The sequence below is a fragment of the Alosa sapidissima genome, chromosome 19 (assembly GCF_018492685.1).
Source record: "Alosa sapidissima isolate fAloSap1 chromosome 19, fAloSap1.pri, whole genome shotgun sequence".
NCBI lineage: Eukaryota > Metazoa > Chordata > Actinopteri > Clupeiformes > Clupeidae > Alosa > Alosa sapidissima.
The window spans coordinates 16,035,978-16,047,725 of NC_055975.1; the positions used below are offsets into that span (position 1 = coordinate 16,035,978).

Genomic DNA, 11,748 nt, shown 5'->3' on the forward strand with positions numbered 1-11,748 from the left:
CTAATCATGGAGTGATTAATACAATTGTCTTTGAAAGTTTTCGTCTTTCAGAACTAAAAAGAAAGACTAGTGAAGTACCTGACTTTACGAGAAATGCTGCGAAGAAAACGTGTACCATTTCCGTTTCCTAAACATTCCCTCGTCTATAATGACTTTTCCCCTCGTTACACTAATGCAGCTACTGCCACCATTTGGACTGGCATGTAAGACACGGAAGAGGCTAAGGAAATGTCAGGTCCTTTCTGGCCAACTCTTTTAGATACAGTTCTAGAGAACACGGGCACTTAATAAAACAAGTAAATAAATATTATGTATGTTTAAGTAATCAAATACAAACCTACAAAATAATTGAGAGAATAAAATATGTATTATATAGATAAGTGATACTTAAATTAGAATCAAAGGTGCTCTAAGCAATGCAACACGTTTTATAGGCTAGGCTAAAACATTTTCAAAACAGAGCTCTCTCACACTGGGAGACAAAGTTGTTATAAAGCTGGTGTCCATTCAATACATAAATTCCCTGCATACTGACACTTGCCCTATATGAACTAGTTTGGGAACTGCTTGAACACCACAAGGCAACACAGGTTTGTTCAAGACTGTGACATGGTTGCAAAAATAAATCTATTTTATTAACAAGTAGGCTAGAAAAGACACCAAGGGGCAGTAAGCCTACACCCAACAATCACTGACCAGACAAACCAGTGGGCTGCACTTGGATGTGGCGCAATGCGCTATATGGCCAATGGCCTATAGTGAAAGCACAGGAAACAGGACTAAAGGGTTTACCGTGGCAGGGGGCCCAGAAACTACACACCAGCACATGTGAATACACAATACAGGTCAAGACACGCCCAAGTGCACTACAGCAAATCAGTGAGGGGGGGTCGTAGGTTAGGTTATAGGTTATAGGTTGTCTGTTATGAAATTGAGAATCCAGTCAATTAAATCTTAATTCTGTGAACCTTATTTTTTCAAAAGGCTCTTTAAAAGCACATTGCTCCTATTGAAAAATATGTAGGCCTACAATTGCATGTAGCATAGGTGGGTTTGGGTTGCTCACAAACTCCTCTTAAAGGCTCAGAGATATAAGAGATAAAGCTCTATTAAACTGCACATAACACAGACCCCTTTTGAAATATCTGAACTATAAGTCTGCATTTTTCATCGTCGTGTACTCAGGTGACTAACTTTGAAACATCTCTTGGATAATCATACCTTTGTTAATTGGAGTTTCATTAGTCACAGATGATCATCATGCGATCTGCAAGCTAGACACTCTTGGTAAATATGGCCCTATGTTTTTATGGTTATGGTATTTGGCAAATGCTTTTGTCCAAAGTATGCCTTGCCATATGAAATGTGCACACTATGAAATAGCTTAACAAAAAAAAGGCCTTCAATACAGAAGATACTTTATTTTCATTTCATCAGAAATAGTGTGTTGAAGTATTTAATTAGTGCACAAAATACCTTTGCCCAACATTTTTGCTGTTGGTCAAAATGTCAATATTTATCACAATGAAGTCTGAACAAAGTATAATACAAAAGAGACACTAAGAGCTTTTCAACTCATATCAATAAAGAAAATGTGTTCCAGGCTATAAGTAGAGCAAATGGAAGCAAGTAAGGAATCCAGTTCGATGAATATCCAGGGCTTCTCTGAATACTTTATCACATGGTCTTGAAAGCCGGGAAATATACACTAGTGTCCCGGGAAGATACATGTTCTGTCTTCAATGAGGCTTAGTTGAATTAAAATGATTTCTTCACCAATCTGACTCCAATTTTATTTTAAAGGCTAGCCACAGATATACTGCTGGCATTATTTAACCAACAATTATGTACTTCCAAAGTATTATCTCTCTATCAAAGGCTTATCTGTTAATCATATATGATCCAACCCAACACCTTTAGCAGTTACTTCTCTTTGAAAAGAGAAGAGAGCTTTGAAAAGGGTTTTAGTAGCCTAACCATCTGCCAACTTCATTATGAGGGCTAAAGCAGGACTTTTACAAATAGACCAATGCTTATAAAATTGCAGACCCTAGTGGGTCCCATTATACTGAACAAGAGTTATTGGATGGAAAAGTATCATTTACCAAAATGTTGAAATTTTAAGTAAATCAATTTAAGTCAATGATAAAGGAATATTAATTGTAACTTTGAATTTTATTATGGCTATTATTATACAATTAATTATTTCATCAAATGGTACTAATCCAGGTCATGAGACACAAGAGTCTGTTTGTTTGCTTCAAAATCATTTAGAAAAAAATAATTGAGAATCAGTCAGGTGTGTTTCCTCAGTTAACGCCATATTCGTTGTACATGATTATGAAGCATTTTCTTGGGCCATAAAGTGCACCAACAGCTTGTTTACACGAAATTCATTCATTCCAATCCATGAGAATAAGTCAGGTGTGTTTGTTCACAGTGGAAAACATTTCTGTTGGCTTCATATTGAAGGACTCTCTATAAAGTGCACCAGTCGGTCAGTAATAACCATGCAATGAATTTACTCTCTGGAATAGTTTAAGGTAGGAATCAAAGTAGTTGTATGAATTTTCAGTTGCAGAAGAGATAAATTGTTGATGTGTATTGTCAAATAATTATTACTCAATTCTGTTTCATAATGACAATAGCACTGTTCTTAATGTCGTTGCAAACGGAAGTTCATGAGGAACGTGAGGAAATTTTGCCACACCTCCACTTCCCAGCAGTCGTTCTTGCTCGTCAGGACCCTGACTAGTGACCTACTGTAGATAAAGAGCTCCCACACTTATTCTATCTGGCAAATTTCTGATAGTGAACGCTTGAAATGTGTGTCAGTTGTAATATGCACATTCTTTGACGTAGGCTACAAAAGATTTTCATCCTGGGACAAAGAAGAGCCATGAGGCAACTCAGCATGGTCTTCCTGGCATTTATTTCTTGTAGTGTGGTATCACCGCGTTAGAACTATACATTTTGATTCTTAATTTCAGATATACATTAATAACAAAATATGACATACTACTACTAGTGGCTTGTGGTTCCACATCCATACATGTATTTCGTCATTAACAATATCACTCACCCCGCAGGTTCTATAAAACATGGGGTTGTCTTTCTCATTACATAGACAATTTGAGCCTTCCCTCTGTGACGGACTAGAGCTGGGTACACACTGTTTAATTAAATAGACAACAGACAAACCACTGTAGTGACATTTCTCTGTAGAATGCAGGCTTTGTGTGTTTTTATTTATTTATTTATTTATTTTATTATTATTTTATTTTAATTGTGTTTTTTTTTGTGGTAAATATATGTATGTATGTATGTATGGGTGGGTGGGGGGTTCTGTGTATCATTGTTTTCATATAACAATGTGTGGTATAACTTCTTAATTTAATTTCTTGATTTTTTCCCCCTGTTGTGCCATATACCACATTTCAGTATCATGTTTGTTTATATTTGTACTTGGAAAAACAATAAACAAAAAATTATAGAAAAAAACAAAAAAAAAAACAATATCACTCACAGATACAGGGGACCTGTCGAGAAAAGTCTTCTCCTTTCCAGAAAAGGGAAGCACAGCTCATGTGAGACTTAAGCCTATGGTACAGTCCCGCGTCTGCGTCCCGAGCATGCGGCACTGGTGAGCGTGTGACGAGAATTGCGTCATCTTTACGGCATGAGTCGACTGAAATTTAAGACCGCGCGTCAAAGTGACGCGTAGACTGCGCATGTGTGAAACGGAACTGCTGTAAACACTCCCCTCCAGTAGGTGGACCACATAGAAGAACAACACTTAAAACCTAGAAACAAACCTTGACAGAAGAAGACTTGTTTGGTTACCATAACGACGATGGAGCAGAGCCCCTGTCCTGTCCTCAGCTTGCCTGGCTTTGCCAATGGGATCCAGTGTGAAGAAATCACACAAGGCTGAGGGGTCCATTGTTGGAACACCCATCATAATACTAGGCCAAGATCAGGATAATTATGGAGGAGGGTTCCAGGATAGTCAGGCCTTCATAGGACAGATCAGAGATGTGAATATGTGGGACCATGTCATTTCTACATGTTAAATCAAGAGCTACATGCAAGGCCTGGCCCAAGGAAAAACTCCCTAGAATTGGAGATACATATAGGAAGAAACCTTGAGCAGATCCACGACTCAAGGGCCTGACCCATCTGCCTAGGGTCAGTTACAGAGCAGAAAGAGAGAGCCTAAGAAGGTGAGTATAGGGTCTAGTAGACTAGTTACAGATTTTGATGAGGAAATTGTGGAGGTGAGGTCTAATATGTGGATAGGTGTAAATTAATTAAATGTTGTTCCAGGTCTCATCTGTGATTCTATTATGTTTTCACTATTGTTCAGCAATGGAGTATGTGTATTTGGTGAAACTGATTATTGGTTATTGACCTTATCTCTAATTGTTGCAATTTTGTCATTGAAAGTTCATTAAATCAGTATTATTATCAGAAATGTTGTATTATTTTTTATTTTCTTCAATCAGCGAGGAATAGTAAGCTGACTTGGCCTCATTAAGTGCTTTTTTGCAAGTGACGGTTATAGACCATGGTTATATCACGCCTTTACTACTGTAACACCCTCCTCACAGGCCTTCAAGCCTGTGCAGTAAAAAGGCTACAGATGGTCCAGAACGCTCCAGCCTGTCTGGTCTTCAATCAACCAAAAAGGGCCCATGTTACCCCACTATTCATTGAGCTCCACTGGCTACCCTTACTCATCCGCATCAAATTCAAGTCACTAATACTTGCATACAAAGTGATTGTTGGGTCTGCACCCACTTACGTAAGTGCTGTTATAAAGGCTTATGTCACCCTTCGACCACTGTGCTCCTCCAAGGAACATCGTCTTGCTGGCGTCACACTATCCAGACTATTCTCATCTGTGGTCCACCCAGGGATGGATTACTGAACGGGCCTACCGGGCCGAGGTGTCCAAGGGCTCAGGAGGCCCTACGTGAAGTCACTTATGTTCTCCACCCCTGATATCTGAATAGGACCACTCAGTCAAATAACACGGTTTATGTTATGTGATACATATGTGATGTGATACAAGATAGGGCCCCTCAATCATATATGGATTATGTTATTCACCCATGACATTTGAATGGGGGGCACTTGGTCAAATAACACAGATTACACTATGTGTGATAATCATGCTTTATTTTGCCATCTATTTTCAGAGCACAATGCAATCTGTTGATGGTTATGTCATATATCAAGTCAAGTCAACTTTATTGTCAATCAAAACCATGCAACAGTACATTACACAGCAGACAGAAATGTAGTTTCTCCCACTCCAATGTGCAGTATTAAAACAAGATTTGACACACACTAAGCATAAATTAAACATAAGACTAACCATAGGACACAACTAGACAAGTGCAAATAGATATTTAAAAGGTATACAGATCAACACAAGGTGCAATATGGCAAAAGTGCAAAGTGCAAAGTGCAGTGTGCAACGTAGCAGTATTTTGCAAACATTGAGTTTGCCTTTTTCACAGTTCCACAGGTCTTGGGGGGGGGGGGGGGGGGGGTGTTTATAGTCCAGTTTTCATGAGTGAGTTGAGCAGTCTGATGGCTTGTGGGAAAAATATGTGACTGAGTCTGGTAGTCTTGCAACGCATACTGCTGTAGCGCTTGCCAGATGGTAGGAGGGTGAACAGTTTGTGTGTGGGGTGGGTGGGGTCTTTGATGATGTTGGTGGCTCTTTTGTGGCAGCGGGATGGGTATATGTCCTGGATGGATGGTTGATCTTCTCAGCTGACCTCACCACCCTCTGTAGAGCTTTCCGGTCAACAACAGAACAGCTACCATACCAGACTGAGAGACTGCTGGTGAGGATGCTCTCAATGGCACCCCTGTAGTGAGTGCTGATGGGGGAGGCTGGCTCTTCTCATCCTGCGTAGGAAGTGGAGGCATTGCTGTGCTTTCTTGACAAGGGACGTGGTGTTGGTTGACCATGACAGGTCATCAGTGATGTGCACCCCCAGGAACTTGGTGCTTTTCACTGATTCCACAGCGCTGCCATTGATGGTGAGGGGTGTGTGTGGCTTGTGATTTCTCCTGAAGTCCACAGTTATTTCCTTTGTTTTATTGACATTGAGATGTAGATTGTTGGTGTCACACCAGATGATGAGTTGGTGTACCTCATCTCTGTAGGCTGAGTCATCGTCGTTGCTGATGAGGCCTACTACTGTTCATCTGCAAACTTGATGATGTGGTTTGAGTTGTATCTGGCACAACAGTCATGAGTCATGAGTGTGAACAGCAGATGACTCAACATATATGTAAGTCTCAATCTGTCTGTTTCTCTGTAGCTCACTGATAACAATTGAGCTGTGACTTCTCTTTCTGAGGGCTGGAACTGAATCAGAAGAAATCTAAGCTGTATTTTCAATTGCAGACTCGGAAAAAAAAGTTGGTATATTCCATACTACATAATATCTAATCGGTAAAAACTCATATGTTGACATCATTTTGATCTATTTCAGGCCAGAGAGGTAGAGAAAACGCTGGCTCTGCCTTAGGCTATAGACCCTTTCAAGAGAGTTCCATTATCAGCATCATAGTTGGCCCCACAAGACTTCCTTTTTAACATTCCATATGTTATCTTAATGCAGAGGAAGTAGATTGGGAACCAAATAGAACGTTCAAGCATTGTTTTTGTTTTTATTGTTGAAAGGGTCTATAAGCCTCACTTTGTTTACTTAATGATGTTTTCTAAACAAAGTTCGGCAGGAGCTTAGGGATGATTGACAGCAATTAACTCACCTGCCTACTGCCGCCAGGGTATTTAAGCCGGCCTCCTTTCCTTAGGGCACTCTGGCATTTGCGAAATTATCCCTCCTCCTCCCCCTACTCCTCCATTTCACTGATAGCCAATTAATCATCAATCAATCAATTAATCATGCGCTTAACTTACACTCAAGCATATCATAGGCTACCGACGGCGAAACAAAGCAGCTGGTTGCTCTCTGAGGACTGCATTTTACATTTGATTATGACAAAGCAAACCTATTTTTGAGCTGTGTATGTTTGCTAACCCATAATGCATGTTTTAATTTTATTTTAACAGAACAAATCCTAAAGCCATGAAGAAGCTGGAGCTAGTGTTCCTTACAGTAACGCTGTGCAGTGTAGCAGCACAAGGTCAGAGTATTCATAAACTGATTAAACTTTGACTAAATTAATTCACATATTGAGATCATTTACATATTGAAATTGACATGTGACCCCTAAAACTTCACAGAATCTTCAGCTATACATTAATAGCTCTTGATTATCTAATTGACCAGTGATCAGAGGAATACACAATATGTATTAATGCTAAATATGATATCTTACAGCTACAACAGACTTGTCTGGGAAAGTTTTCTCCTTTCCACAACAAGGAAGCACAGCTCACGTGCGATTGGCCCCATTGGTGTCTAAGATCCTGTTCTCCACCACCGTCTGCCTGAGGTTCCGCACTGACATAGATAACTTTGTACTCTTCTCTATGGACACACCCGCACAAACAAACAGTTATGCATTCTTTAGAATAGAAGGCCAAGTTTATCACTTCTGGGCTTCTGGCAGCATGGATGATTTCTATGGCTTACCAAACAACTTGAATAAGTGGAATTCTATATGTGCAACCTGGGATGCAGGCACTGGTATGGCTCAGTTGATTATCAATGAGATCCACAGTCTGAAGAAAACTATTTCTCCTGGTGGATCTATTTCTGGGCCACCCATTATAATTTTAGGTCAGGATCAGGATAGTTATGGAGGAGGGTTTGATGCAAGTCAGTCTTTCATTGGACAAATTAGAGATGTGCACATGTGGGACCATGTAATTTCTACATGTGAAATCAAGAGCTACATGCAGGGTTTCGTGCACAGGCCTGGTAATTACCTTAACTGGGCAAGGATGGATTTCTCTATTCATGAATATGCTGGTAGAGGATTTTGAAACCTGCTAGCTTAACATGACCAATAGAAACAAATTAAAAGTGTGATCTTTTGCCATACAAGCTTTTTATATGTTGCTGCTATGAGGCTAACTGGGCTCTTTCATTTTACCTGTGGCACAAACTTAGTAATGTTCCCACAAGATGTCTTGAAGTTTAAAAGAGTATGTCAGTACATAAGTTTTCAGAAAAGCCCTGAATATTACATGATCAAATTTGATTCCTACCTCCCTACATTCTTATTACCATGGAAAGAGATGAGGGTCAAAGAGTGTTCAGAGAACCTGAATGTTACGTGATGAAATGTGTCTTTAGATATCCTCATTGTATCTTTTTTGTTTCATTAAATTACTCAGAATTTAATGTTGATGTAAATGTGTAATGTTAACGTCTTTTTAAAAGCAAAATGATTCAACCAAAGGATTTCTTGGTAAAGCAAATCCTTCCAGACTATACAGCATTAAAATATTTCTGATGTGATGAAAAAATAAAGTATCTTCTAAAAGTCCATGTAAGTCTATGTAGTCCATGTATTGATATATCCATGGACAGATACTATATGTCTCTGGTATAGAATGTCCCTTAGCAAAACAATTATTACCATGGAAAAGTGGAAGGTATTGAGAGGACAGCTACAATGTAGTAGTTGGAGATGTTTGAGCAGGGGCCTCAGGGGCCAGAGGTTGGGAATTTAGCCAGGACACCAGGGAATTATGCCATGGGATTTTTTAATGACCAGAGTGAGTCAGGACCTCGGTTTAACTTCTCATCCGAAGGACGGCATCTACAGAGTCCCCGTCACTGCACTGGGGCATTTGGATTGATCTTTTTGGCCAGAGGGAAGAGTGCCACCTACAGGCCACCCACCAACACCACTTCTAGCAGCAACCAGGAGGTCTCCCATCCAAGTACTAACCAGGCCTAGCCTGACGAGCCACACCCCATTAAAATGTAGGGTCTGGGGACTCACCATTCGCAGTGCTCAGTCCGAGGGGTGGGATAATCGGTGGTCTTTCAAATTTCCTCTGCAATCAATAGGATAGCGCTACAACTCATGAGTCCCATGCGTTTTCCTACCAGCGGAGCTAGTTGGCTAGCCAACCACGTTCTCCCCTTCCTGACTAGAGTGTTTCACGGCAAAACATTTGATTCATATTATCAGATTAGACCAAAAGGCAGAACATGTTGATGAAGTCATCAATTGAGAAAGGATGAAATGTACTTTTGGAGGTGATTGGTTCTCCTAATCCTATGATATACCTATGTGCGTCCCTTTAATATGTGTTACTGAACTTCAGCTTTCAGTAATGTTCGGGGGCGTTGATGACGATAAAAGAGGACTTTTTGCTATAGGCCCCAAACAATCAAATAGTTTTACATTTGGGGGGGGGGGCATTGCTGGAACACCCAAGGCCAAGCAGGTTCCGGTATAGTCAGGCCTTCGAAAGACAGATCAGAGATGTGCGCACATGACCATGTCATTTCTACATGTGAAATCCAGAGCTATATGCAACAAAAACACAAGACACGTGATCAAACAAACATGAAGCCAAAAAGACCCACTGGCACTAAGAGGCCAAAAATGTCCCTGTCACAGGTAAAAACAAGAATTCCATGAGAATAGCAGGTGTGTTTATTCAGCATGAACACCAAACTATTTGATGACATGATTTTGAAACACACCTGTGGACTAAATGCACTCAATTGCCGATGGTTGGAAAAAACGATGGTTCCATGCTATCCATGTGGGGTTACGTGCCCACCAAGTTTTGTGTACCCTGGTCTTTCAGTGTCCCGGGAATCCTTGACGGAAATTTCAACAAAATTTAAAAAAAAAAAATCTGACTAAACCTATATGACCGCCGCTTCGCTGCGCGGCGGTCATAATAACTTCATATAGCTTGACTTACCTCACGTTTTTGTCAGTTTTTGTGGTAATGTTTATTATCCAACGCTGTTGTATGTTTCTTTAGTGGCAAAGAATGTTCATAATCCGGTTTTGAGATCCTAGCAAATTCCTGCATGGCATCCAATTCAAGGCTCACATTGCATCCCAATTTGTTTGACAAAGAAACACCTTTTTGCCTTTACTTTATTCATGGCAATGCAGTAAAAAGTTGTAGAGAATCATAGGTGCAGACACCATAGGCATAGCCTGGTGAGACCATCCTGATCTCGCGAGCCTCAGTGTTTCACTCGCAGATCAGTCTGGCAACTTTTCGTTAAAGATCATTTGGAGCAGTTCACCAAATGAACGTCCAATCAGCGTTGGCTTTGAGGCGGGTTGAGGTGTGACGCAATGAACAACATGACGGCATCCACAGATGAGATGAGCATAGCTATCGCGCAAGTTTTATTCAAATTAGAAAGTATTCCTAAGCTGTGAAGCTATGAGTCTCAGCCATGCAGCTGGGAGGAATGAACGACACAGACATCCTCCACGGCCGATTCCAGTTCATAATGGAGGAATATACTTTCTTCAGTAGGGCCTACTGTGAAAACTTGATGGGAATTGTCATTGATTAGGTTCATTTCACATACAAATGGTAAGTTAAAACATCTTAATGTTAGTTACGTTACCTAACTTAATTGTATGTTAAACGAAGGCATTAGAAGAACACTTTGTTCATCTAATTGGTTGATTTGGCCCGTCGATAACCAACAAAGGTGTTGATAGACATCCAATCAGCCGATCAGCTAACCAGTATTTCCGCCCCTTCCCAAAAGTTCTTCAATGAAAAGTTCCCAGATATGCGGAGCAAATCCATCTGGCAGAGTCAGTTTACCATAGGCATACATTGGCTAACATGCAAATTCGGATTCAGTCAGGTCAGATCAGTTCTGTCACAGATATGGAGCGCAGAAAGGTCATTTTTAATCACTAAATAAAAAAATGCCATTCATTTCTGTAAGGCGCACACCACATATGTCTGTAAATTGCTCAGCCCCAGAGAATCCCTCCACCATGGAAATGATATTGCCAGATTCAGGACAGTCTGCCACACACACATGAAATGCATGTAGAGCTGAGCGTGCTGTGGTGAGATACATGTCAAAATATAAGAATTTTTATAATACGCTTTTTATATTTTAATTCTTTAAAAATCTAAATAAAATCAATGCTAGCCTAGAAATCTAGACGCTTGGCTTGTGAGCTCGAAAAATGAAACTTCTATCAGGCCAATCAAATCGTGTATAGAGTCGTTAGGCGGGCTTAACATAATGATTAATGGCAGAGTTGCAATGGTTTGGCTTGAATTCCCTGCTACTTGAAAACAAATAAGATGTTGCTGTTGGCGAACAGTGTGACACAAGACGAGTTAAGCTTTTATTAAGCTGGCAAAAGTTTGAACTGCTGGTGGTTTCGTATGGGACTCATAGCTGTCCTATTGCGTGCAGAAGGAATTTGAAAGACAACTGATTATACCGCCCCTCGGACTGAGCACTGCAAACAGTGAGTGCCCAGACCCTACATTTTAATTTGGGTCTGGCTCGTCAGGCTAATGCTAGTACTAATACATGAAAAAAATCAAATATACATATATTTAAAAAGTAGAATCCACGCAAAAAATACAAACCGCTGAGCCCGAGCAGAGCCCGTTTACGTTATTAGACAGTCTCTGGTAAAGGCCATTCTTTTACTGTCTATGGTAAAAGCATGGAGGACCAACCATGTTCTGCACTTCCTGACCAGTGTTTCGCGGCAAAATATTTGAGTCGTATTATCCGATTGGACCAAAAAGCAGAACGTGTTGATGATGTCATGATTGTA

At 40.3% G+C, this 11,748-nt stretch overlaps 1 protein-coding gene across 1 annotated transcript; it reads left to right on the top strand.

The window, feature by feature from the left end:
* Window positions 1-7,115: 7,115 nt before the first annotated feature.
* LOC121693621 (mucosal pentraxin-like) lies at window positions 7,116-8,292 on the top strand. The gene is made up of 2 exons (XM_042073164.1): window positions 7,116-7,173; window positions 7,371-8,292. The coding sequence occupies exons 1-2, from the start codon at window positions 7,116-7,118 to the stop codon at window positions 7,976-7,978; spliced, it is 666 nt and encodes a 221-aa protein (XP_041929098.1). The 3' UTR covers window positions 7,979-8,292.
* The last annotated feature ends 3,456 nt before the right edge of the window (window positions 8,293-11,748 follow it).